This window comes from Marmota monax, unplaced genomic scaffold (genome assembly GCF_021218885.2).
Source record: "Marmota monax isolate L192 unplaced genomic scaffold, Marmota_monax_Labrador192_F-V1.1 WCK01_AAM20220418_F8-fsc00014, whole genome shotgun sequence".
In the NCBI taxonomy this organism is placed as follows: Eukaryota; Metazoa; Chordata; class Mammalia; order Rodentia; family Sciuridae; genus Marmota; species Marmota monax.
In genome coordinates, this window is record NW_026695222.1 from 34,251,561 (window position 1) to 34,278,635 (window position 27,075).

The window sequence follows — 27,075 nt, forward strand, 5'->3', positions numbered from 1 at the left end:
ACTCACATAGCCCGTGGGGGTCAGGACAGGGAAGAGGGGCGCTCACAGTGGGACACGGGGGGTTAGTTCAGGGTAGGGCCTGGAGGGACGGAGGGGACAGCGGGCTCAGGGCCCATTCTCCCCTGAGGACCATTACCCAGAATCCCTCACGGCACCTCCACCTTCAAGCCAGGCCTCCAGGCCCTGAAGCCCCTTCCATCAAGAGTTTCCTGAGCCAGACTGGGAGGAGCACAGGCCACACCACCCTCAGAGCCGCTTCCCCTGGTCCTGGCTCAGGGCAAACCGGCCCCGCCCCTGGTCCCTCTGCCCAGCCACCCACCTCAGGTTCCAGCCTCACTCCCCGCGAGCCAGACCACTCCCGGCTGGTGTGTGCGCCTGCCACCAGGATGCCACCCTGTTCCTCCCCTGCTCAGAAGACCCCACCTCCAGGAAGCCGCCCACCCCCCCCACCTGCCTCCTAGCCGAGTGCCACGGGCCTAGGTGGCCCACATACACACACTGCCACAGGCCACCTGGTATTCGGGTTGTGACTGGAGGGTCTCCCCTCTCACCCCACCAAACCGCAGTCTATTTGCCTTGGCTCCCAGCATCCAGTCCAGCCTGGCCAGGGCCGAGGCGGGGGAGCTGAGCCGCTGAGCTGGGCCGATCCGGAGGTGGGGGCGCAGGAGAGGGGACTGAGCCCCTCGCCTCCCTGGCTCTGGTCTGTGCCTGAAATTCCTCCATTAGAGCAGCATGGCTGTCCCCTGCAAACACCCACATTAAGCCATTATTCATCATTAGGCTTGAGTAGGCGTGCATCCCTCAGATCCTTTCTTGCTGAAAGTGGGATCTGATGGAGGAGGAGGGAGCGAGGGATTGATCTGTGGACACTGCTGGCCCGGGGTGGGGGAGGAGAGGGGTCCAGACTCAGGGAAAAGATTTCTGGGGAAAGTGGACGCACTACAGGCCAGTGCAGAGGGGTCGTGACCTGCCCAAAGTCACCGAGGACAAGGCCTGCTGGGACCCCGGTGCTCCATCCGTCCGGGGGGCAGAGGAGGTGGTGACTTATCGCAGGCCTTCCCGGTCCCTGATGTGGCTGAAGTGGCTTCTCATGCTGCAGTGGGAGGGCAGGAGGTGGGGCGGCAGGCTGGGAGCGGCACACGGCCCCAGGAGGCCGGGTCTTGAAGACCCCTGTGAAAGTTGCAGAGGGCTGGGGGGCTCTGGGCTGGGCCAGAGAGATGTCACCCAGAGGCAGGAGGGGCAGCCTGAGGCCCCTGCCCCCTGGGCCTGGGGCTGCCAACAGTGAGAAGAAGCTGGGGGGTGGGGGGACTGTGAAGAAGGGGCAGAGGGGTGGCAGAGGGTAGGACAGCAGGGTGGGCCAGCAGGGACAAAGGAAGGGTCTAAGGCTAGGATGGGGGCTGGTGCAGGTAGGTGGCCCCGACACAGAAGCCCTGGACCGTCTCTGTTTCTTCCGCAGGCTCTGGATGGCTCAGGAGGCGCCCTAGTCTCGGAAGGATCGGAGCGGCTCGTCCTCGACCCTCTTGCTGTCTGCCTGGGGACCATGGCGCACCGCGCTGCCTGCTGATCGGCCGGGCCGTGGGCGGGACCGGGCTGCTGTCCATGCCTCGGCGCGGCTGCCCCGTCCCCCAGCAGCCGGACGGCCCCGAGGCTGGGCGGCCATCAGAGCCGCGGGCCGGTCGGGTGCCCCGTCGGGGCCGGCGTCCCGGCCGCCACGCGGAGGCCACCATGTGACGCGGCGCCCCTTCGTCCTGCGACCGAGCGGTGGCGCCTGCTGCCTCCCGTCCATGCTCCCGGGCCGGCCCCGCGCAGCCAAGCATGAGGCCGCGGCCCGACGGTAGGGCGCTCCGGGCCGGGGCCGCGCTGTCGCCCGCGCTGCTGCTGCTGCTGCCTCTGCTGGGTCGCCTGTGGGCGGCGGGCAGCCCCGCGCCGTCGTCGGCGCCCGGGGCTCGGCAGGAGGGCGCGCAGGCCGGCCGCGTGAAGCGCGGCTGGGTGTGGAACCAGTTCTTCGTGGTGGAGGAGTACACCGGCACGGAGCCCCTGTACGTGGGCAAGGTAAAGTGGGGCCCCACCCCGGCAGGTGCCACAGAGCCCGCCCCCGGCCCTCCCTGGTCCGCTCCTGCGGCACCCCTCCTTTCAGGGTCCCCTGCCTGGGCACAACCGGGTCATGAAGCCCCCTTCTCCACCGCCCCAGCGCCCGGCTCTCAGCCCTGCCCCTCTGTCATCCAGGAGGAGAGAGAACAGTGAGGGGTAAAGCCAGCCCATCTGCCGCCGGGGGCGAGAGGAATTTAGAAACAAGATTGCAGATCTCCTCCTGTCGCAGACATGCTCTGGTCACTTTGCCTAAAAGGCTTCCATGGCTTTCCATCCACCTGGGGTCAGCCCAAGTTCCATCCATTGACTATAGAGACCCCTTCTCCTGCAGCCCCCTCCTGCCACACCAGGGTCTGGTGCCCTCTGAAAGCCCCTACCACTGCCCTTGCTCCCTCCCGCCACACCCCACTGCTCCTTGCTCTCCCCCTCCAGAGCGACTCCTGCAAGAAGCCCCCCCCCCCCACCACCACACCAGCTCAGGCCAGGTCCCCACTCCCTGCCTTTCAAATCCCTGTGTCTCCCCTCATCCCACTTTAATTATGCATGTGTTTGCTTGATTGTGCAATTAATGTGTTTCTTTCCTATCAAGCCATGTTTGTTTTGCTCACCTTTAGATCCCCAGTGCACAGACATTAGCTCACCAACTGCTCATTAAAAGAATGAATGAATGAAGCTACCTTCTCGCGCCCTGGGTGTGCTTGCTGTCTGGCTGAAGGTCTGTGCCCTGGGAATGTAAAGGACTGAGAAGGACTGGCATTCATTCATTCAATCCTCCTGGGGCTCAGGTATGATGCCAGGGAGGCAAAGGTGCGTAAGATCCAATCTCTGCCATTTGGGGCTCCCCAAAGTGACGGCGACGTCCTGGTAGATAAACAGTCTCACGAGCCAGCACCTGGCACTGATTAGGCACTCCTTAAATGGTCTCCATTGCCTGGGTTTTGTTGTATGAGTAGGAGTTCCGCAGGTTGATGGGGAAGAGGGTGGAGCCTGCGAGGCCTGAGGGAGCCTGGCTCGTTCGGCCATGGGTCTGCAGTGAGGTGTGGAAGTGACAGGTGGCTGTGACTGCAGGGGGGAAGCAGGGTAGTGCCCAGGGACAGTTCTCTGGCTTCTGTGAAGACCTGGTGGCTTCCCAGGAAGTAGTGGTGGCCGTGGGAACACAACTCGAGAGCTTCCTGCAGACAGGACTGAGGTTTCCAGGTGGGGCATTTCTAAGGCTCAGGAGTCAGCTCTTTGACAGGACGGAAGGAGAGTCTCGGAGTCAGCCTGCAGGTCTGCCTCCGGGAAAGCCAGCTCTGCTCTGGGTCTAGACACCCTTGTCCCCGTCCTCGGCTCCTTTCCTCTCCCCACATGTGGCTGCAGTTGACCCTCAACATGGAGCAGAGAGCTTCAGCAGGTCCCAGCCTGCTGCTCAAGATCACCCAGCAGCCTGGCGACAGAGCCCGGGACTGTGGACCCCCACCAGGGCCGGGCGCGAGGGAGGGGCCCGTGCCCACTGCAAGCCAGGCAGGCGGCTCAGATCACGGGCTTCGGGGGCAGACACCCCCGGAGGAGGCCTGGTTCTGCCCTCCCATTCCTGTGTGACCTTGAGCAAGTTACTGCGCCTCGCTGAGACTGTCTCTCCCTCTGTGGAAGGGGGGCTCCGGGCGTCACCTCCGGAGGTTGTTGAGGTTGAAAAGAGACCTGAGCGTGACAGCGCTGAGCCTCCGGCTCGCTCTGGTCATCATCATCATTTCTTAATATTCACCTACAAAGTACCTGACCCTTGAGCTGCAGGTGGGAGTCGGTGCTCCCTTTGGGGGCCAGGAAGCTGAGGGCAGAGGGGCGGAGCCACGCAGCAGGCAAGTGGCCCACCAGCATTTGCAGCTGCGCGAGCTGGGGTTTCCGAGTCGCAGGTGAGAAGAAGCCACCTGTGGCCAAGACGTCCAGGCCTGGCCAAAGGCCTGCGGTCCAAGGAGACCCCAGAGAGGCTGGGAAGGACCCTCACACACCTGCCCAAATGTCAGAGGAGGAGGCCCGGGTCTGCAAGGTGCCTCCCCCACGTCCACAATGAATGAGAGACCCGCTGCCCGCCCCTGGCCTGTAGCCTCTCAGCAGCACGAACTAGTCTGCTGACCGCGGAGGGAGGGTCCACATAGAGGGAAAACCAAGGCTCCGGGCTGGGGCGCCTCATGCCAAGGCCACACAGCAACGTGGCGGCAGAATCAACCATAAACAGGTGCCCTGACCCCCGCTCCGTGCCCACTCCATTTCCAGCCCCTATTAAGCCAGGGCCTTGCCTTTTCTGACCACGACCTCTGATGTCCCCACTGCTGTCCGGCCCCTCCTCCTCCTCCCCCTGGGGCCCCATTCTGCACGCTCAAGGCCACTTCCAGGTGCTCACACCCAGGGTGCACCTTCCCATGCCCTGAGCAGCCTGGTGTGTGGCTGGGGGCTGACGGCTCCACCCCCAGGCCCAAGCCCCAGCTCTGCTGCTCCTGATCTCTCTGGCCATGTGCTTAACCTCTCTGGGCCTCAGTTTCCTCTTCTGTTGAGTGAGCCTATTACCAAGACCTCCTCAAAGGGCGGTGGCGGGAGAACAATCAAGCGAGCACCCATCACAAACCCAGGAGAGCCCGGTCCTGCCCTGCGCTTGCTGATAGTTTTCATCCTTCAAGTCCCACCCAGATATTTCCAGCCCCATCAGCACAGCTTCCACGGACCCCGCCCCAAGCCCAGAGACGTCTTGGCACCTCGACATCCTAGTGTCTCACCACTGATTGCAGGAGGTGGTTATTAGCCCACCCTCCATCTGAGGGATGTGAACTTGGGCTTTTAAAAATCCACCTGGCCCCTTTCTGGGCAGCTGAGCTCAGGTGCGTACAAGTGCCTGTGTGTGCACACGTGTGCACCACGCACACTCGTGCCGTGTGCTCCTCGCTCTTCAGGAGAAAGGGCTTCTCCATGGTTTCAGTGAATTCACTGTTTCCTGTCCCCCCACCCCAGGGAGCCGCTCCGAGCACCGTCCTTGTTGAATTCCAAAGGTAGCTTAGCAACAGAGCCCTGCGTTGTGAACCCGGCCCAACGGTAACCTATTTTACAAACGCCTCCTCCATCCATCAGTCACCGCCCGGCTCCTGTCGGCACCCACAGGAGCCGTCGGCCGGCGGTGGTTGGCGGTGGTTGGTGGTTGTCACCGAGGCCAGCAAAGAGCCCCCTCCCAAGCCCTGCCCGAGGGCTTCCCCTGGCCTCCACCCGCCTCACCTGCCCGCAAGACCACCCCCAGCAACCTGGCAGCATTTCCATGAAGCCTGGGCTCGCACTAATCCCCTTCCAAACTGTAATTTCCCCGGAGGCTTCTGTTAGCTGCATGTGGATTTTGTAGGATTTTTAATTTTTTGAAAAAGATAGAATTATGGGGTCAGCACTTATGACCAACTCCTGTGGGCGGCGAGATCTATTTTAGATATACGGCAGGATTAAAGTGGGGAGGAGAGCAGGTTTAATTAAGTTGCTAATATTTAAAGAAAATTGATGAACTCCCGGTTTACGAGGAGCGCCCGTGTGAGCAGACCCCTGCGATCCGGGAGGCGTTTTATGTGATTTGCTTTCTGTTTAAATCCCGGACTCGTTTTATTTGCGTAGCCGCACTGCCCGTTTAATTGTCTTTAATAAGGAAAACGTACCTCTGCTCGCATTTAATTTTGATTTAATTAGGAGGAAGTAATTAATGGCCTCGTAAATCCCATTTTTCAGCCCCCCTGGGATAGGAAACCATCACTCTTGTGTTTTTCGTGGTGTTTATGATGGAAGGCCACCCTGGGGGGATTTCTCCTCTGGGGCCGGCCTTGCTGGATGCACTGTTGAGAATCCTGGATGCCATGTCAGATGGCCTCAGGCTGCCTTTAACAAAAGCTGTGTGGCTTAAGGTAAGATTTGGACCCTCTCTGGGCTTCAGTTTGCCCATCTGTGTAATGGGGAGAGAACAGTCTCTGACTCACAGAATCATTATGAGACATCCCTGGGATGATGGTAGGGTCTGGAACTGTGCCTGGATCATAAGAGGTGTCCAGTAACTGTCCTTCCTGGTCTAGATCCAGTGTGCCTGGATTGAACAGTGACTGGGTCCTCCCGAGGTCAGTTGTGTGTCATTTCTTGTTCATCCCACGGGTTGCCCTGCGCTGGGACATGGGAAGAGCCATGGGCCCTGCTGTCAAGGAGCCTTCTGTTCACACACACAGGTGTACAAATACACACGCACACACACACAACCCTCCCATTCCCCCCACGACGGCTGGGGACAGAAGTCCCAGGGAGTGTGGAACAGAGAGGTGTGTGCGTGGGAGTGGCAGAGCGAGGTGGGGCCTCTTCAGCCAGGTGCAGGGCACTCGGGAGGCCTGCCTGGAGTAGGAGGTGCCAAGCCTGAGAGGCAAGAAGGTACTGGGGAAGAGCCGGGTCCCCAGAGAGCCAGGCTGAGAGTCCACGTTCTGTGTCAGGAGTTGGGGAGGACAAAGTGGGGACCCTCCTCCCTCCTGAGACCCGGAGGGGAAGGGCATCTGATCTGCATTGAGCACCTACTACGTGCCAGAAGCTTCCATATACCATCTTACGGATGTCAGAATCTGTGGGGAAGCCACACCAGCCTTATTTACGTTTGACAAGCTGAGGTTCAGAGAAGGGCGGCCACTACCCCAGCGCCACGTGACCAGTCAGTGGCCAAGCCAAAGCCAGCGCACAGCTCCTGACACCAGAGCCCGTGAGCTTCCCTGACTTGTGTTTTGAGGTCCTTTTCCCAATGGTGGACTGGAGGTCAGAGAAAAGAGGCCACCAATGACCAGGCCTGCTGGGTGGCCGCTCCCCAGCCCCCAGCCCCACGCCTTCCCCCTCCCCCTCCCTCCTCTGCTGCAGACTGTGAGCAGCTCACGGGATTCCCGGAGGCTGCAGAGGGGTGGCCGCCCTTGGGAGTCAGACAGACCCAGGCCCACCTCAGACTCTCCACCTGGAGTTGGGGATGCATTTCACACTTCCCAAAGTCAAGTTCAGTTTTTGCAGACAGCCTGAGGCAGGTCTACACATAGTAGGTGCTCAATAAGTGACAGCGCCATCTTCCACCCTCAGAGCTGGGGGTCGAGGGCAGAGTCAGATGCTCCCTTTCTGCTCTGGAACCAGGATCCCACCCAACCCACATCCACAACTCCAAACTCTTAGCTCCTACCCGTGCCCGTTGGTCCCGCTGACTCCGCAGTCCCCAGAGAGCAGCCATGGGCCCAGCATGAGCTCCTTGTCACCCTTCACAGAAGAACATCGATGACGTCACCTCTGGGTTCCACTCCCTCCTCCCGGCTCCTCCCTGATAAGTGGTTCCTGTCCAAGGTCTGAGTTAAAAAGTCAAGGGCTCCAGGCGGCGGCGGGAGGGAGGGCCACTTGCAGAGAGCTCAGGTCATTGCCAACAGGCTCTCCATTCATCCCCACCACACCTGAGCCGGGGGGCTCAATCTGATTTCTGAGGTGGGAAAACAGAGCTCCGAGAGGTGAAGTGACCAAGTCCTCGGCCATGACATTGGTGAGCCGCAGACCTGGGCGCGTGGCTTCCCACACTGAGCCCCGTGGGGATCGGACTTTCCCTCTCCGTCTTGGTTTCCTCATCTGAGAAAGGGGAAGAGGAGGACCAGCAAGATTATGGCCCCTTCACTGTCCCCACGTGGCACAGAGGCCACCTCGGTGCTCAGAAACGTTCGCTGATTCAATAAGCAGATAACAGGGGGAAGGGGGAAGGTACCCCAAGAGGGAAAAAGTCCACCCCCACCACTGCATGTCCCTGGGCAAAGGGGCAAGAGGAGCCTAAACAGCCAACAGGAGACAGGACTCGTCCCGGGCAGTGCCAATGATTCAGGGCCCACGTCCTGAGATAATTTTATTGGGGGCATTAAACTGAGTTATGAGGTTTTTACAATCCAGCCACTTATGAGAAATCTATTAACAGTAACTGGACAGGAAGAAGGCTTCTCGGCGGAGCCCAGGACGGGCATTAATTGGGGCAATCTATAACAGGATGGGGACCCGGAAAGGTTCCACCAGACGCCTCCATTTACTCCCCGCAATTTCTGCTGAGAATCAGCAGACTCGCCAAAAAGAGAGAGATGCCCATTAATCGGCTAATGAAATATGAAAATGTTTATGGGCCATTCAATCTTCCAAATGGCACTTCTATAATCCACCTTTCAGACACCACGTTCTACCAGCAGAATTTACACCCGGGCTCCTCCCGCGTGGCGGGGTGGCCTTCCCTCCCTCTTCCTGACGTGATGGATTCATTGGCTCCTGTTTCCCTGCTGAGGGGGCCGGGGTCCATGGCAGCCCGCGCTGAAAGGGACTTTAGGGACCGTCTCGCTCATTACCCCACCTCCATGGACGCTTAGAGGGAGCGAGGACCCGTCCAAAGTCACCGGCTTCCTGAGATGGATTTTCCTCTGCTCAGGGCTGCCTGGGAGGTTTGGGCACTGGAGGGTAAAGTCGTGGGTGTTTCTCTTTGCAAGAAAACAGACTTGATGGCTCCTCCCCCAAGAGATCTCCGTGCTTTAAAAGCCGCCTGAGCTCTGGAGCCCAGCAGGACGGAACCAGTTACAGACAGAGATGGTTTGGTAATCATATCAAACACTGGCTCTCATTTATTGGACACTTACTATGATCTTCAGCTGGCACAGTCAGGTCTAGTGTACCAGTGGTTACAATAGTGCAAAACCTCCACACCCACGGCCAGTAGCCCACCTCCTCCCCCACCCCTGCTCTCTGCCCCTCAGACGTCCCCCTGTTCCATCCTCCCAGAGCTCCTGCCTGGCCCAGCAGGAGGCCACTCAACAGGCAGGGCCCCCACCATGCTGACTGTTAGATACTGCGCATGTCGCTGCTGCTGGGCAGCTGCGAAGGGCCTCAGGGACTCTCTTCTCAGCGAACCCTTCAACTCCTACTTCTCCGACTGCTGGAGTTGCAGATGAAGAAGCAGCTCAAGAGAACTGTGACTTGTCAGAGGACACACAGGGCAATGACACGGGAGCCAAGGCGTGCCCAGGCCACACCCCTCTTCCTTCCTGGGGGCTCCTCTGCAGAGGCTTTAGGGTGCAGCAGAAGAGCCCAGGGGGGAGTCAGGCTGCTCGTTGGTGGTCTAACATGAAGCGCATCCTCCCACGTCTCCGATCCTCAGTAGGAAGAAGTGATAATAACGAGGAGCGAGCCCACTCTAGCAGGGTTCACTTCCTAAAGTGCTGAATGAGGTGAGGCACCCTGCCCAGCACGCAGCAGGTGCTCCTGCGGTTGCGTCCCCTTCCCTCCCTCTCCCTTCACTCCCGTCCCCTCCATGTGCCAAGGCCCGAGACTGCTTCTCCTTGTGCTGGCTGAGAGGCATGTGATGCCACGCTCACCTGAAGCCTTGTGGGAGTCGGGCCTGTGGCCCAGCTCGGCTGCACGTTGGACATGCAAACCCAGAGGCTCTGCCCTGGACTATGGAGTCCAAAGCTGCATTTTAGTGAGATGCCCAGGTGATCAGGCTGCACAGTGAGGTCTGAGAAGCCCTGGCTACCCTGATCTTAGAAGATTGATCGTGGTAATGTAGCTTGATGTAGAGAGACCTTGGAAGTGGATATGGGGGTGGGGCTCCAGGAAAGCTCTGGCATTGGAGCCGAGCCTTGCAGGGCCAGTGGATTTTCAGTAGGCAGAGAAATAATAAGGCTGAGGGCTCAAGGTCGGAGCCCAAGGGCTCTACAAGCTGCAAGGAAGCATCTCTGGACTTCCTTTATATAGGACAGGGAGCCACGGGAGGGTTGGGAGCGAGGAAGGAAGTGTTCAGACCGCCCTCTGAGGCTGAGAGCTCCGGCCCAGGGAGGGCGGGCTGCAGGTCAGGACCGCAGCAGGCGGAGCCCCAGAGGGCTGCTGAGTACCCCAGGCCGGAGACAGGCTCAGATGGCTCTGGACCACAGGGCCATCGGTGAAGGAGGTGCGTTGAAGGAGAGGTGGACAGGAATGGGCCCCCGGGGCCGGGGTGGGCGGCAGAGAGGAGCCCCCTCCCCGCCCTCACTCCGCCCTCCTCCCGCCTCCCCAGATCCACTCGGACTCCGATGAGGGTGACGGTGCCATCAAGTACACCATCTCAGGAGAGGGCGCTGGGACCATCTTCCTGATCGACGAGCTGACCGGCGACATCCATGCCATGGAGCGCCTGGACCGGGAGCAGAAGACCTTCTACACGCTGCGGGCCCAGGCACGGGACCGGGCCACCAACCGCCTGCTGGAGCCCGAGTCGGAGTTCATCATCAAGGTGCAGGACATCAACGACAGCGAGCCCCGCTTCCTGCACGGCCCCTACATCGGCAGTGTGGCCGAGCTCTCGCCCACAGGTGCGCTGTGGGAGCCGGGGTTCCAGGGGGAGGCAGGGTGACGCGTCCCCGGGTGCTGCCAGGTCCTGAGTGAAGCCTGCTGTTAGGGGCAGGAGGGACAGGGACTGCTGCCCAGGGCACCCGGTGCAGATGTGATCGGGTCAGAGGGGCACACCTGTGACCTCAGCCACATCCATGCTCACAGCCTGCACATGGACTCGGTGACACACTCAGACATACACTGTCACTAGTCCCAGGCACAGACACAGCAGCACACCCGGGTGCCACCCAGCCCCATGCACAAGCCCCTGTGATGACCCTGCTCCCAGGCTGCCCCCGCACAGGCAGCATAGGACAGGGCCACACGCCAGCTGAGACCTGGGCCCAACCCTCATGGAGGCTCAGCTGCAGCCAGATGCAGCACAGCCCTTGGCCTCTGCCCCCAGGATGCCACCCCATCTCCAGGCACAACTATAGAGGAACACCTGCCACCCGCCACAGCCACAGCAGGTCACAGTGGAACAGGACCCAGCCACACACCCAGACTCCACCTGGCACCTGGACCTGGCCATACTCGGCCCCTGCGTAGGGAACAGCCCTCAGGCAGAGAGAGCCTCTGTGCAAACTCCGCTGCCTGTGGGACCCAGGCACAAGCCCAGGCAGCCATCGCCACGCCGGTGGCCTGTCACCGTCCACAGGCAGGTCCGTGTCTCTGTGGGGCTGTGTGCGAGGCTGTGGCAAAGGTCGTAGGTGTGGCTCTGTCCAGGGGTGCAGCCCCTCCTGGGCACAGACCTCTTTGCTCACCTCTCAGGAGGTAGGTCCAACTGGCCAACAGTTGGGGACCCAGGCCCACGCAGAGAGGCCGAGGCCCCGACACAGAACAGTGGCATGTCCCCGGGGTGGCTGCCAGCAGCCAGGGAGCTGCACACAGTCAGATGCACAGAGAGGGAAGCAAACAGTGAAAGGCACATCTACAGGAGGGCGTAAGGCACAGCCAGGCTCAGAACAGGACACTGAGGCTCAAGTTTGGAGGACCCTGTGGGGTCCCCAGACTGTTGTCTGGCCATCAAAGCACCACAGAGCCCAGGGTTCCTGAGGAACTGGAGTCACAGGGTGAGGGTACAGCCAGTACCCGCCGCACCCCTTCCCCAACCTCGTTAGCCACCTGAGAGCCAGCTGGAAGGGAGCAGCGCCGGGGTCCCCGACCACACTCCACGGCCGGCTCCCCACAGCCACGGGCTCTGTGCCGTCTCCGCACCTCCCCGAGGCCCGGGGTCCTTGGGTTCACAAGGCCTGGGTCAGAGGCCGGGGGTCCTTGGGTTCTTGGAGGGAGCATAATCTGTAATCTAAGGATGGGGGGAGCATTTTCTGTGGTCAAAGGATGGGGAGAGGCCGGGGAACAGGTGTGAATGGGCTGTGCGCCTCGCGGGGACACGTGGGGCTGACGTACCCGTGCATCCCACACCTGTGTGCACATGCGTGGCCAGCTGAGGGGCACTCAGGCCTGTGCACGCTCGAGACCTGCCGAGGTCTGTTGGAACAGTTCCTTCATGCGTTCATGTATCAGATATTTGTTGAGTACCTACTGTGTGCTAGACACTGGGGACGCAGCAGTGAAAAAGCAGACAGCATCCTGTGACCAGATCCCAGTCAGGAGGACCATGGCCACGGCTTTGTCTTTCACGCTGAGCCAGCTGGGGGTCCGCGGAGGCTTCATTTAGAAGAAGGTCAGGATCTGGCTGAGTTTACCCGGATCTCATGGCGGTTCTATGACGCGCAGGCGGCAAAGGCAGGAGCCCGTGGCCCCTGGAGGGGGACATTGCAGTTACCTAGCTGGGGACCCGGCGGTGCCTTGGAACAAGACGGTGGCAGTGGAGGTGCTGAAATGGGGTCGACTTGTGGGTCTGTTTTAAGGTAGAGCTACAGCGTTTGCTAGTAGATTGGGGGTGGGGTGGGAGACAGGGAAGGGTGCTGTGGGATTCCGGCCTGAGTGACTGAGTGGACGGGTGTCCATTTCCTGAGCTGGAGGAGCAGCTGGGGGAGAAGGAGGGGGAGCCGCGTTGGTTTCCGATACGCCGAGTTCCGGTGCTCCTGAGGCAGCCAGGTGGAGAGGTTTGGAACGGCCATTGAGTAGACAGGGCCCCGAGAGCCCTGGGCTGGGGAGACGCCTTTGGAAGTTGTCGGGGGCAAAGGCCCATTGAACTTCGAGCCTGGCAAGATCTTGGAGGTTAATTTTGTCCCTAGGGAACTGGGGCTCAGGGAGATGGAGACTTGCCCACGGTCACCACAAGCCAGAGGCAGCTGCAGTCCCTGGCTGCCCGGGTCCCCAGCCCCACCCCACCCACTGTTCCTCGGGCCCAAGAAGACAGGGTCCCGGCTGCCCGTGCTCCAGATTCACCTACACATCTGCGCGTGGAACACGCCAGAAAGACAGCAAGAGGCCTGGGCCTGAGGGGCTCGAGCTGCACCTTAGACAGCTCCCCTGCCCGCCGCAGGCTCTTGGCCTCCTCTCCGCAGCTCCAGGGCCAGGTCTGACTTACATCCCGCTGAACAGAGAGCAAGGCCAGGCCCAGGGAGGAGAGACCACCCTGGTCACGTGGCACGTCTGACCGAGCCGGTTGCTGGGCTTGGCTCCCAGACTCTGAGGGGCAAAGTCCTGGTGTCACCATGAGAAAACTGAGTGCGGGAGGCCAGCGATGACTCATCCCAGGCCCACAGAGCCAGAGGCAGAGCTGAGCCCAGGCTCTGGCCAACGCCCAGCCGGCCGCGTCTCCCTGTCCCAGCTCACCACTTCCCACGGCTGGGCCGGCCACTCAATTTGGACAAGCCGGGGAACCAGGAGCAGGAAGGAGGAGGCAGAAATCAAATCAGTTTGTTTTATTTGAGCAACTTTTTGAAGGAGAAGCAAACCCGGCACTGGGTGCTCGCGGAGGCTCCAGGCAGCTTTGAAAATCAGTCACAATTACTGAGCCTCCTGATCCGGGCTGGGGGGGCGGGCCGACAAGCAGCAGCTGGGTTGGGCAGCCTCGGAGATCAGAGGGAGCAGGGACGCAGCTTGGGACATGAAAGGCAGCAGTGCTCGCAAATTAAACCACTCAGACTTTAAAAGGGAAGGGAAGTGTGCCGGGGGGCCCGAGAGCCGCGCTCCTGGGGAGGGGCACCCGCCACGCTGGGCCTGGTGCAGGCAGCAGATCCTGGAGTGGAGGGCCAGCCGCCGGTGACCGTGGCCGCTCCCTGTGCTCCTCTGGGCCAGCTACCCTTCTGAGCATTAAAGGGGGTCGTTCATATCATTCACAGGTGTTTATTGAGGGCCTACTATGTGCCCGGCACTGCAGGCTCTGGGGGTCTGAGGTCTACATGCTCGAGCAGAGACAGGAAAGAAACGCCTAAGCCACTAGTGCAGGGAGCAGAACAGGGAGCAGGCAGTGATTTGGGGGAGCGATGTCGTAGGTACAAGGGTCAGGGACATTCGAAGTGGACACTCGATCGTAGACTCAAGGAAGAGAACCAAAAAGCTCTGGGAAATGGTGGTTTTCCAACCCCACTGTGCTCCCAGTTACCTGTGGAGCTCAGGAAGGCATGAGTTGCCACCCCCCACCCCGGGGTTCATTTGTCTGTCTCCGCGGTGCTGGGGATGGAACCCGGGCCCTGTGCAGGCTAGGTAAGGGCTCCAACGCTGACCTACGCCCCCAGGTCCCGCCACTCCAGGGTCTCTGATTCAGTAGGTCGGGACCTTTTGAAATGGCGGCCCATGCCCAGGTGATGCTGCTGGTGTGGGGACCGCGCTTGGAGAACCACTAAATTAGAAGAATGTTCAAGGCACAGGAACAGAAAGTGCCAAGGTCCTGAGGCACAGTGTGTCGGTCATATCTGAGGGACAGCAAGGACATCAGTGTGGCTGAAGAAGAGTACGTCGTGCTGAGAACGTCGGGGTACCTCAGAGGAAGGCCAGAGAAGCTGGGTCACGTAAGACCTGGAGCCGTGGAAGGCTTTCAGTTGTACTCGGAGTGACACAGGGAGCGGGAGGGTGAGGCCAGCCAACTGATTTTTTTTAAAGAACGGCGGGGTTGTGGTGTTGAAGATAGACTGTCGGGGGCGGGGCAGGAGGGAGGGGAAGTGAGGAGGAGCTGCCCTGTGCAGGCGCCAGGTGCAGTGGCAGGGATGGGTGTAGGTGTGAGGAGAGGTGGGACTCATGCGTTGAAGGGAGAGCCACGGGGTTGGTGGGGACTGTAGGGTGGGAGGCCCGGAGACCGGCTGGTGCTGCAGTTCTGACCCCAAGAGCTGGATGGAGCTGCAGCTGCTGTGACTGAGACAGAGACTGAGACTCGGCGCTCCAGCAAGGACAAGTTTGCAAAATGAATCAAGAATTCATCCTTGGACGTGTCCAGATGGAGACATCCCCTGGAAGTCCAAGTGGAGATGTCAAGGGGACAGGTGGATCTATGAGCCTGAGTCTCGGCAGAGCAAAGGGGCTAGAGATTCCACTCGGGGAGCCATCAGCGGAGAGAGAGGCGGGTGATCTCTCACTGTAGGGTCTGGGACCCCTTTCCTAGTGTGTCGCATCTAACTAGCAGACAGGAAGGATCCCGAAGGGTCGACACTCGGTCCAACTTCACCTGCTTACTAACACAGCTGTGTACCAGACACTGTACCTGGCACCACTAGAACACAGAAATGAGAAACCCAGTCCAAGACACGTGGATCAACCACTACATTTTTTTTTTCTGGGCAATGCAGGGGATGTAAAGAGGAGTAATATAATTAAATCCACAAATGTTTATTAGACCTATTAGATCACAAGTCCTTGGTTTTGTAGAGCTTGCAAGATGAGTCACCCAACTCAGCCAACATGGACGAGCACCTGCTTTGTACTTAGACCCAGCGAGGGTAGAAAAAGAAGTAGCTGCTTTCCATTTAGTAAACACTTATTAGTGCCTACTGTGTACACAGCCCTTTGCTAGGTAAGAGCGGATGCCCAGGTGAGCAGAACACTGCCCCTGACCTCAGACAAGTGGCAGGTCCATTCCATCTCCTGCACCAGCTTTGATCAATTGGTAGTGACCAGGGCTGCGTTGAGGAACCCAAGATGGAGGCTCAGCAGAAATGAGTGCCCCAATGGATTAGTGGCGTCTGCTACGAGCAGCGTGGAGAAGGCAGTGGCTTATGTGCCCTAGAATTGGCACTGCTGGGCCCCGGGACAGGGGCTCGACAGACTGGAATGGGCAGGGCCCTGCCGCAGCCGTGCCTGTGTTCTCCGATTCTCCTGTGAGCAGCGTCTGTAATGGGCGGAAAGAGCCTGTTTTGTAGTGGAGGCTGTGCTTCTTGGGACATTCACTAAATAATAGCTATCAGCCACCGCGGCTTTCACAGAGCGATTTTCCTTTATCCTCGCAATCCTGGGGAATAAGCAGGGCAGGTATCACTGTCCTCATTTTGCCAATGAGGAAATAAACGCAATGAGAGATAAAGTGACTCGTCGGAGTCTCCACGGTTAGAGCCGGAGCCACAGCCGTGGACCCAGAACCTGGAAACGGGACCCGAGACCCTGGGCAGCCTCCGTGGCTCCCCGGGGGGAGCAGTCCTGACCGCTTCTCGCACAGGAACCTCTAGTCCGAAAGCCTCTGATGGCATTCGGTCCTCCCGGGAGCTCTTCCGGGGAAGCTGACCTCCCCATTTTACAGCCAAGGAAACTGAGGCTTGAGAGAGGACGGAAAATGAAAGTGGGAGACTAGGAGGATGGCTGAATCCAAGGCTGGGGGGTGAGAGGGAAGGGGAAGGCAGGAGGCACGGTGCTCCCCAAGGGTCTCATTTGGGGAGGGCGGCAGCAGGCTGGGAGCCTCTGATTGTCCCATCTGCAGCCAGAGAGAGTGCGGCTCAGCAGCCCTCAGGCCCAAGCCAGGAATCAATCGCGGGCCTCTGCAGAGACGACTTCTAAAGATGTTTTTAATTAAAGTCCAGGAAGATCTATATGTGCAATATCTCCTTGCCTAGCAACGGCACTGGCTTTCACCACCCAGGTCGGGGAGGGGGGCAGGAGGTCTCCGGTGGGGAGAGGTGGCAGAGGGGAGCAGAGGCCCTGGCCTTCAGGAGATGGCCCTGGGGCTCAGGTGATTTGCACAGGAAGGAGCGGTCCATGTCTCTCTTTGTCTTTTCCCATCGACAAATCATCCACCAAACATGAGCTCTGTCTTGTGCCAGGCCACGTACCCGTGGGGTGCTGGGTGCTAGGTGATAAAGCCGCCTTCAAGGGCCTAGCACAGACTGGGGGCTCTCTAGGTGTGGGAGGAACGAACGCTCGTGAATCATGAACACAAATGTTTACTTACAGAAACTGGCAGAGGATGCTTCTGAGGGGTCTTAAAATGTGGCTGTCCAAATAGACAAGGTCAGTAGACTACATGGCGATGGAGCATGTAAATGTTGAGGGGACAGAGGAGCTTGTGGGTCTCACTTTGGGGTGGCAGGAGAGTCCTCTTTCTCAGGGGAATTTATTAGGTTCACACAGACACGCAGGGGCTGCCTGGGTGGGCAAGACTCTCACTGGGATCTATAAAGAAAGAAAGAGTGAGAGGAGGGTGTTCTGGAGCCCGGGCCCCTGGAGAAGGGTGTTTGCAATGTGCAGGGTCCCTCAGCTCACGGTGCCTGGCCTCACTTTTCTGCTCCTTGTCCCTCCTCCTGCTGTCCCCCACCCTGCGTCATAGGTGTTTCTGTCTCTATTCCATTTTCTCTGCCTCTACTTGACCTCTGTGTTTCTGCCTCTTCCTGTTGTGCTCTCTGCCCCGCTTTCTGTCCCTGTGTCCATTGGTCCCTCATTTCTCCACCTCGAACCCACTTTCTTGCCCCTCCTCTTGGTGCTCCCCCCTCCTCTGCTGGGCTGTGGACCCACCCGTCCCTCTCGGTCCTGCAGCCTCGCCTCCTGTGCGGCGGCCTCTCTGCCTCCCCTGGGTGTTATTCATCTGCATTGAGCTGCCCTGCGTGGGTGGCCGGCAGCAAGGTCAAGAGTGGCCCTGTGAGCCAGCGTTGTGAGCCGTGATCCAGAGGGAGCTGGGGGGGAGCTTGGGGAGGGGTTTGTTTCCTGTGTGATCTGAGCGTCCCCGGACTCGACAAGTGGTTTTTAATTTTTAATAGAAAGCGTTCCGTGCAGTGCTGGCAGCAGCAGGGGGTGGGACTCGGGTTTTTTTTGTTTTTTTTTTTTTTTTACAAATGTTTGAGAAGCTAAATGTGAGCCTGGGGTGTCCCCAGGCCCAGCAGGGTAGCAGAGGAGGTAGGGAAGAAGCAGGGTGGTAATAATCACAAACATCTTCAGAATAATGACACTTGCTCACCGTCATTGAGGACCGGGTTCTTTTCCGGAGGCTTCATTTCTTCCTTCTCATCAAGGGGTCTCCCACACCCAGGGATCAGGGGGACAAGGTGTGATCTCCATTTTGCAGAAGGGGGACCAGGTCCCTGTCTGCCCGTCAGCTCAGTGATTTTCCTGCAGCCACACACAGAGCTGGGGACAGGGCTGCAGTGAGACCTGTGTGCCGTCCCCGAGCTCCGCTCCAAGCAGGGCCACCCACTCCTGGAGCCCGCTGGGGCCTCGGTTGCACCCCCACCCCCCACAGCAAGTGTTAAGGGACAAAGCAGGACACAGGTCCCAATTCCACCCGGGATGGACCATGTGAGAGCTACCCATACACCATGAGAAATCGGCAACCCCCTGCCTCCGGATGCTGGTGCCCAGTGGAGCCTACTCAGGGTCCGGGACATGGCACCAGCTGCTTCCTGACTACACAGAGGAGGAAAGGAGTGAGCTCCCATGGGCACCCACTGCCCCCCAGTCTTACCAGCCTCTTGGATCCATCATCTCTCACCCTCCGAGCATCTCAGAGATACAGGAGGCACCTTCTCATAGTGCAGGTGAGGAAACAGGCCAGACGGGGAAAGACTTGACCGAGGATAGGGTGTGAGGACATGGTGGGATTTGAACCCAGGACCCTGAGGCCAAAGCTCACCCATTCTCCTTGGAGGTGTGAGGAGCGTCTTCTCTCAGGACTGTGACTTCTCCACAGTTGGTGGGTGTGAGGCACCTTGTGCTGCCTTCTGGTCAACCTCAGGACAGGTGCATGAGTCCAGGAGAGTGACCTGCTGGCTAGGCAGAGCTGGCTTGGAATTTCCCCCTACTAGTTACTAATGATGTGACCCTGGATGTCATCGAACCTCTCCGTGACTCAGTTCTCTCGTCAGTTCAGTCAGGATGTGGATCCAGGGCTTCCGTAGTTCTTAGCCCAGGAGGCCCTTGAGAATCACTCCGGAGCTTATAAAAATGCCCTCCCCGGCTCCACCCCAAGAGCCCTGTTTAGCTGGTCTAGGACGGGGTTCAGCATCAGTTTTATTTTAAAACTCCCAAGAGCTTTCTCTGATGTGTAGACAGGGTGAGAGCCATGGGTTCTGTGCCCTCGAGGACCTGCCTGTCCATATTTCACATTCCGCATGAACCCCTGAGCCCCAAGATCCTGTTTACCCAAGAATCCCTTGGGCAGCCTTCCTGTCCTCATCCAGCCTGGACTTAGGCTCTCAAGCACCATTTAGTAGGAAGGGCTGGTGGGCAGCACCCTGGACAGTGCCCTGCTTGTCCCAGCAACCCCAGCCCACTCCCGGAAGTCTGGGCTTGGACCGGCTGCCCAAGACTCCCGCCCTTCCTCTCCTCTCCCCGCCTTCTCCTTTCTCTGAGTTTTCCCTCTTTCGTTCGCCCATCTACTTTGACTCCAGTTGACCCCCTCTTGCCTTTAAGGCAGGATCCAGGTGAGTTTGGACATCAGATCCACCTGCGCTTGAATCCTGCCTCCCCAACTTCCTTACCTGAAACACCCAGCCAGGCGCTGTCCTTGGTGCTGAACATGGGAATCTGAGATCTCATAAAGGGTTTGGTGGTGCCATCACTGAGGACATTGGGCATGAAGAAGTTCCGAGCTCAACTCAGCCTCCACATCCTCATCTGGAAAGTGGAAATTTCCACAGGGCTCACGGCAGGGCCTTGAGGACCGGGTTCTTTTCCAGGTTATTTTCATGAGATAACCCATACTATGGCTTGCACCACGGTATCCAGCACAAAGTAGTAATTCAACAAAGGCAATCTGTAGTAGTCATTGTTATTGAATAATAATATGTAATCTTGGGTTTCAGTTCACGAAAGGCATATCGATTTTCAGAAGTTTTGTGATATCACACTGGTGACTTGAAATTGGGCCATGGTGGGAGTATTTACACCACAGAAATCAGTGGATGTCAGAAAGGTGGGGTATCCCTTCCCCACTCCACCTATGTCATAGAGCTGTAGTGAGATCTCAGACTGGCCGTGGCAGTACCTTGTGCTGGGCCTGGGGGGGAGGTCCACCTAGGAAGGATGACCCTGAGGGGCTCACAGCAGCCATGAGCCTGGGACCCCTTGTCTCCAGTTCCAGGGAGCCACTGACTGGGGGAGGTGGGAGGGTGTGTGGCCTGAAGAAGTCGTTCCTGCAGGGCCTGGGAGAGCGGTGGTGAATCACTGGCCCTTCACGGTCCCAACGTGTCGGCATTAACTGTAATGGCTGCAATAAAGAATCCCAGATTGGGGAAATGATTCCATCATCCCCGCGGGAGTCCCTGGGATGCAGCCAGGGAGAGAGAGAAGGAGAGAGAGTGCGCTCAGCCATGTCCCTGGGGAGTTGCTCAGCCCGACACTGTGCCTTGCCCATGGGGTGGAGGGAACAGGCAGGAGGAGTGAGTGGAGATCCTCCCTCCTAACATCCAACAGCCACCCTCTATGGAGCACTGTCACGAGCCTGATGCTTTATGTATCTTCTCCCATTTCAATACCTCTGCCAGGGAGGCGTGATGGCACTGTGCGCTGGCCTGCGGGCCCCAGAGACAGCAACCACCTGCATGGATCGGGTTCTTAGTGTGGCCCAGTCACTGTCCTTGGTGCTGAACACGAAAATCTATTTGAATTCTCAAACCCATCTCGGGAGTTTGGTGATGCTGTCACTTCATTTCATGAATGAGGGGGTTGAGGCATGAAGGGGTTCATGACATGTCCAAGGTCAAAAGTCTAATAAATGGCAGTGCCACCACTGATTATGATTCAGTACAACGAGCCACTGTCCCCACACTCCCTGCTTATGCTGTTATTGGTACCCAGGAAGGCTTTGGCCTCACAGTCCTGGGTTCGAATCCCACAGCTACTTCACACTGTGACCTCAGTCAAGTCTTTCGCCCTCTCTGGCCTGTGTCCTCCCCTGTGGTATTAGGCGCCCACTCTGCATCTCTGAGATGCTCAGAGGGTTAGAGGTAATGGATTTAAGGGGCTGGTAAAGCCAGGTGTGGAGTGGCGCTCCTTCTCTGTGTAGTCAGTGAGCATCTGGGGCCGTGTCCTTGGCACTGAGTCGGAGATCTCAGGCACCAGCAACAGGAGGGAGGGGGCTTGCCCACTCCTCGTCCCCAGCTTGTCAGGGCAACTTGGACACGGTTGACATGGAGCTGGAGCCGCCAAAGAGAGGCGCATTGCAGGGCCGGCTTGGGAGGCTCTGGCTGGGAGGGGGACCCAGAGAGGGAAATGAGAAATGCAAAGGAGTGAAAAATAAATACATGTGTCTGTCTGGAATGATCGAGGGCCCCAGGCGGGAGGCGGGAGAGGCGGGCAGCGGGCTGGGCTGAGCAGAACTGCTGCAGTAGCACTTCCAGGCTCACTCATTAGCCAAACAGTGAACTGGCCTCACCTCCCAGCATGCCACTGTGCCAGCCCCGAGAGCCCAGCCCTGTTGGAGGGAGCACCCCAGCCAATCCCAGTGGGAGATGCCCACCCATCAGAGGGCATGTCCCTGAGGTGGGGTCTCGATCTCCTTCCATTGGGTTACATCCCAAGCCCCCAAGGCTCCCTCTGGGTCTTCCAGCCCATTCCGTCTTTCTGGAAAGGTTCAGATGGACTAGACAGCTTCGCTGGCCCCTCCGATTGACCCCTCCCCCACCCGGTCCAGGCTCACGTCCCAAGCCCTGCTTTCGTCAAATTGAACATGATGTCAAATTAGAGCCATCTCTGGGACAGGCCGAGAGAAGCTCCCAGTTTAATGAGGCAGCGTCGAAAATCAATAACTTAATTGCCGCTGTTTGATGGACTTTTATCCAATTTATACTCTCCCCAGCAGGCTACGTGCAGAGCATGAGGACCAGCGCCTGGGACTGTGGGGGGCTGCTGGGCACCCGGAGGAGGGGCAGGGAGGGCACCGGCCCAAGCTGCTTTCCAAGGGGAAAGCTGGGCACTGAGTTCTACTGCCCAGGGCCCCCGAGACACCAACCCCCAGCCCCAGTGAACTCAGCTGTCCCTCTGGGCTGTCTGTCCCCTCCTGCCAAGGTGGGGGCGGAGAGGCAGAGTTCTGAGGAGCCAAAGGGGCTGGAGTGGTTAAGACCTCTGGGTCAGGAGGCAGGTGCCTGGTCTCTGGTCCTGGCTCGGACTCTGACTGTGGCGACCTTAACCGGGATGATGATTGCTGCCACCACCTTTGAGAGGCTGCCCCCAGCCACTCGGTGCTGGAAGTTCAGAATCCATTCCCTCAGCCGGGTGCCGGGAGACCAGGGGCATCCCCGTCTTGTTGGGGAGGGAGCACATTCAGAGCCCCGCTGCCAGGAACCACCCTGGGGAGGTGACATCCAGACGGGACTCCATGGTAACCCCTGGCCACTAGGAGGGCCCGGGGGTGCAGCCCCCGTGACTCGACGTGGGAATGGGGTGTGTGAGGGGGCTGGCTTCAGTGACCTCCAGAGGGTCTCCTCTCCCAGCTTCCCGGGGGTGGGCGAGGTGGAGGGAGGAGTACAACAGCTGCAGTGACCCCCTGTCTTGCTTGGTCCCCGGGACTCAGGCACGTCCGTGATGCAGGTGATGGCCTCGGATGCAGATGACCCCACGTACGGCAGCAGCGCCCGGCTGGTGTACAGCGTGCTGGATGGCGAGCCCCACTTCACCGTGGACCCTAAGACCGGTGAGGGCGGGGCGGGGCCAGAGGGGCGGCGGGGCCGGGGGGGCGGGGCCAGAGGGTGGATCTTGGGGGCTGTAAGGGGCGTGACCTGAGGCAGAGACTGGCAGGGGGCGGTGCCCAAGGGGCAGGTGGAGAACCACCCGGACTTGAACTCTAGCCTTCTGACCCGAGGCTGACGTGTGCCTCAGAGGATGATAGACAGGCACCTTGCAGGGTCCAGAGACTCCGGGCCAGGGGAAGGAGGGGCATCGGGGCAGGAAGAGGGCGTGCCGGGCAACAGAAAAATGGGGAGGGGCCCCTGCAGGACTAACAGGAAGACAAAAGGCAGGACCTCAGCGTCTGAACTCAGCGGCCTCGTTAGTCCTTGGGCTCATCTGAGGCAGGCGCATCCTCAGTCCTTATGGGGTCGCGAGGGTCTCTTTCAGCAGTCCTGGGAGGGGCTTCTTTCGGGGGTTTGAAAGCTCTGCTTACCGGGCTGCTGTTGAGGATCTGATGGAGAGGCAAACGCTTAGAGGCCGCTTTCCCACAACCCACTCCCCCCTCACCACCCCCTCCAAACAGGGGTGCAGCACCCACCAACCCCCACTTCCCTTACTCTGGGGTTAGAACCTAACTAGTCTCTCAGGGGCCTTGGGAGAGTGCCAGGGAAGACAGTGAGAGGATGGAGGCTCAGAGAGGTGAAGTGACTCACTCGAGGTCACACAGCTGGGAGAACTGCTGATTCCACTGGGGCGCTCTCACTGCCCCTGGAGTGGGAGAGAGATGAGACATCAGACACCACAGAACGTTTGTCAAATGCCACGATGGGGCTCAGTGGACTGTAGAAGGAGGGGCAGGCCTGGGCCCAGGCAATCGGGATGCAAGGTGGCAGCCAGATGGAGACTCCAGAGAAGGGCATTCCAGACAGAGGCTCAGAGCAGGCAAAATAGGGAGGAGAGTGACTGCGGCCCCAGGGACTGTCACCAGAGCCTGGAGGCCATGTGTAGAGGTGGCAGGAACCGTGATGGCCTAAGCCAAGCTGAGGGCAACGACAGGAGGTGGGGGTTGGTGAATCGGGTTTGGGGTTTTTGTTTGTGGGTTGGTTTGGTTGGGTTTGGAGGAAGGAGGATTCCAGTCTTGAAGCGCAGTTAGAATTGCGTTCTCTTCCACATAATATCCTCATTCCTTTTTTCCTCCTTGCTCAAGTGATACATTTTAGAAAACATTAAATAAATGTTAAAAAGAAAGTACTTCCCATTCCCTAGTCTGGTAATTGCAACCCCAAAGGTGGCTGCTTGGTGTGTGCATCCTAGGAGATCTTGGATTCATTCACTTGGAAAATATTAAGTCATTTTAAAAGATAGATTAGACATTGCAAGGTTCAAAATTCAAAAAGTTCAAATGAGTATTTAGTGGCAATTCTTCACCCCATCCCGTCCCCAAGCCAACCAGTCTGTGTCCCCAAGGCAACCAATATAATTTTCCTGTGAATCTTTCCAGAGCTATTCTGTGCATACATAAGAAAATAAGACACAGGTATTTGTTTTATTTTTTTTCCATGAATGGTAGCTATAAGCATACACTGCTTGCTCTTTTGCTTCACAATACGTCTTGAAGATTACTCCATATCAGTCCATAAAGAGCTTCCTCATTCTTCTGTTTAATGCCTGTTATGGATACACCAAAATTTATTGCACACTCCCCTACTGATGGACACTTATGCTGTTTCCAATCTTTTGCTACCACGAACACTGCTACAGCGAATAACCTCATACATACATCATTTTGTGCCTGTGTGAGCATATCTGCAGGATAATTTTCAGGAAGTAGAAAAGCTGGGTCAAGGAGCACATGCATTTGGAATCCCAACAGATAATGCCAAACTGTACCAGATTATGCTCCCGTGAGCCACGTGGGAGAGTCACTTCCCCCTCCTCCTTACCACCACCACGGGCTCATGGATGACTTCTGAGTGGGGAGTGACATGCTCAGGTTTTCATTTTAACAAGATCCCTCGGGCTGCTGCGGTACAGCTTGGCTCCAAGGCAGGAAATGGAGTCAGGGAGGCCTGAGAGCCGGGGTGCCCAGCATAGAGCCCCAAAGGACAAACCCAAAAGCTTGCATTCTTTCTCAGCACCCACTTGGATTCCTTAGTCCATCTGTCTAGCTGGGATGCCAGAAGTGATAGGGATTGAAGATGAGGGTACATGGAGATGCTGCGAGGAGAGATTGGGGGTGCAGTGAGATCCTGCAAAGGGCACACCCTGGGCAGAGCCAGGTCCCAAAGTTAGAATCCCCTGATTCTTCTCTCCCCTAGTCCTGTGTATTGGCCAGGTGGGGGGCACCTCGTACAGAAGCAGGAGGAGTGTGAATGACAAAAGCCATTAGGAGCCCAGGAATTAGCAAATGTGCACCGGGGTCAGGTGCAGAGCTAAGGAATCCCGTTTCAGCCATACTGACTTTAGGATGAGAGAAAATGGGGGAAAGAAACCTCCAGAACTTCCAGGGGCCCATCTGAAATATGGGTGTGGAGCTCTGAGGATGTTTGGGGCTCTTTAAGTTTTGGCTCCCCATGTGCACCAGGGGGTGAGGGTGCCTCTTTGTATGATTGCTGAGAGGATTGGGGGGGGGAGTCTATTCATGCATTCAAGTATTTATTGAGTGCCTACTATGTGCCTGCTCTGGGCACCAGGAATGCAGCAAAGGGCACATTCAGGACCCTCTGGAGATTTTATTGACATATTGCTATATGTTTGGTCTTGATGAATGCAAGGGAGAACCATAAACCAGGGTGGGGAGTAGACTTGGATGAAGAGATTAGGGCAGCCTTATTCTGGGGAAGTGACCTTGAGGTAGAGATCTGGATGGAGTGAGGGTGTGGGCCACAGGAGTTGGGGGCAAGAGCACTGCAGGCCCGAGGAGCAGCAGGTAGGTCAGGTGTCCTGCCCAGCACTGGGCACAGGGGATGAGGATGTCAGTGATGGGGACTTGGTCCTTCTAGTAAGGACTTTGGAGAGGATAAGCCTTCAGGAGGAGAGGAAGAGAAAGCCACAGATACGAGGGAAGGGCAAGGACTGAGAATTGGGACTGAGAGGGGTGGGCAGATGAGAGACTGGGCTCTACAGCCCGAGGACAGCCACTCTCCGGGGATCATCCCCCACTGCAGAGGGTCGGGAGAGGGTGCCAAGTGTGTGTTCTGGACCCAGGAGAGCAGAAACAACTCCCCCGAGCCAGAAGAGGGGCATCCTGCAAGACGGACAGAGGCGATCCACCGGGGTCCTTCTTCCAGGGTCTCCGGCGCAGGCTGAGAGGGTGCTTTCTGACACTTCCCAGGAAGACCCAGATTTCTCCTCCAGGTGCCCCCAGCCCCCTGCCAGAGCCGCCCTGCTACCCTGCCCAGCTCCGTTTCCCCAGCCAGGAATATTCCGCCGCTGCGGGTCTATATTTAGCAGCTGCTGCGAGGTACAGTCTGTTCTCGCTGTGCAGAGCAGAATGGCGGAGAGGAAGGTGTGAGAGGGCGGGGGTGGGGCGCCACGGCCGAGGCCAGGGGAGGAATTAACTTGTGTGCTTTAAAGGCCAGGCCTGCCAGCAAGCCCCCCACAGGGGCGACAGGGATGGCATTTGCGGGCTAATGAGGCGTCACACCGGCTCCAGAGCCCCTTCTGCAGTATTTGGAGGGGACAGCAGGGGCGGCGAGGACAACAGCTGGAACTGGGGGCGATGGGTGCAGAAGGCAGCGGGGAGCCGTGGCCGGGTTATAATTACCAGCCCCCGCCCACCAGCGCCCCAGCAGGAATAGAAAGATTCCCAGAGACTCCAAGATCTCTGCTGAAAATTCTGGAGACGTCCATTTTACCCAGAGAGAATGGAAAGTACATTTGTTGAGCACCTGCTAAGTGCTGGACCCTGGAGTCAGGATGTTGAACCAGACCTGGCTTCTCTGTCCTCACCAGGTTTTGCTCTGGCAGAGAAACCACAAACAGACAGGCAGGTACCCCCAGGCTGTGAGGGAGCTGTGGAGGGGCAGCAGGGATCAGTGAGTCCAATTGTCATTGGAACATTCTGTGCCGGCCATACTGATAGTCTAATGAGCAAGGCCAGCACAGCCTCTCCCAACTCATGAGGGTGCCCAAGTCAGGGCTTGAAGAAAGGATGAGCAAGACATCTCCTAACTGTGGATGCTCCTCTTGCCAGAAGCTTGGTCTCTTCTAAGTCCTATCGAGTGCCTATCCCATTTTACAGAATAGAAAACAGAAGCTCAGACAGTTCAAAAACTTGCCCAAGGCCAGGCACAGTGGCCCACGCCTATAATCCCAGCAACTAGGGAGGCTGAGGTAGGAGGATCACGAGTTCAAAACCAGCCTCAGCAATAGTGAGGCATTAAGTACCTCAGTGAGACCCTGTCTCTAGATAAAATACAAAATAGGGCTGAGGATGTGGCTCATAGTCAAATGACCCTGAGTTCAATCCCCAGTACAAAAAAAAAAAAAAAAAAAAAAACACTTGCCCAAGGTCAGAGTATAAATGGTAGAAAGAAGACATGAACTCATGTCTGTCTGACTCCAGAGTCTCTGCTTTTTACCCTGCTCGTATCTGATTCTGTGTATCTCTGGTACATAGTAGGCCCTCTGTGAGGGTCTAATGAATGAATGAGTGAATGAATTTGC

The 27,075-nt window shown here is 58.0% G+C and overlaps 1 protein-coding gene across 1 annotated transcript in view; it reads left to right on the top strand.

Moving 5' to 3' along the window:
* The first annotated feature begins 1,815 nt into the window (after positions 1-1,815).
* Cdh22 (cadherin 22) overlaps positions 1,816-27,075 on the top strand; it is a 66,367-nt gene continuing 41,107 nt past the window's right edge. The window contains exons 1-3 of the mRNA XM_046433850.1: positions 1,816-2,052; positions 10,163-10,457; positions 22,313-22,432. Coding sequence (XP_046289806.1) covers positions 1,816-2,052; positions 10,163-10,457; positions 22,313-22,432 — 652 coding nt within the window. The remainder of the gene's footprint in view (positions 2,053-10,162; positions 10,458-22,312; positions 22,433-27,075) is intronic.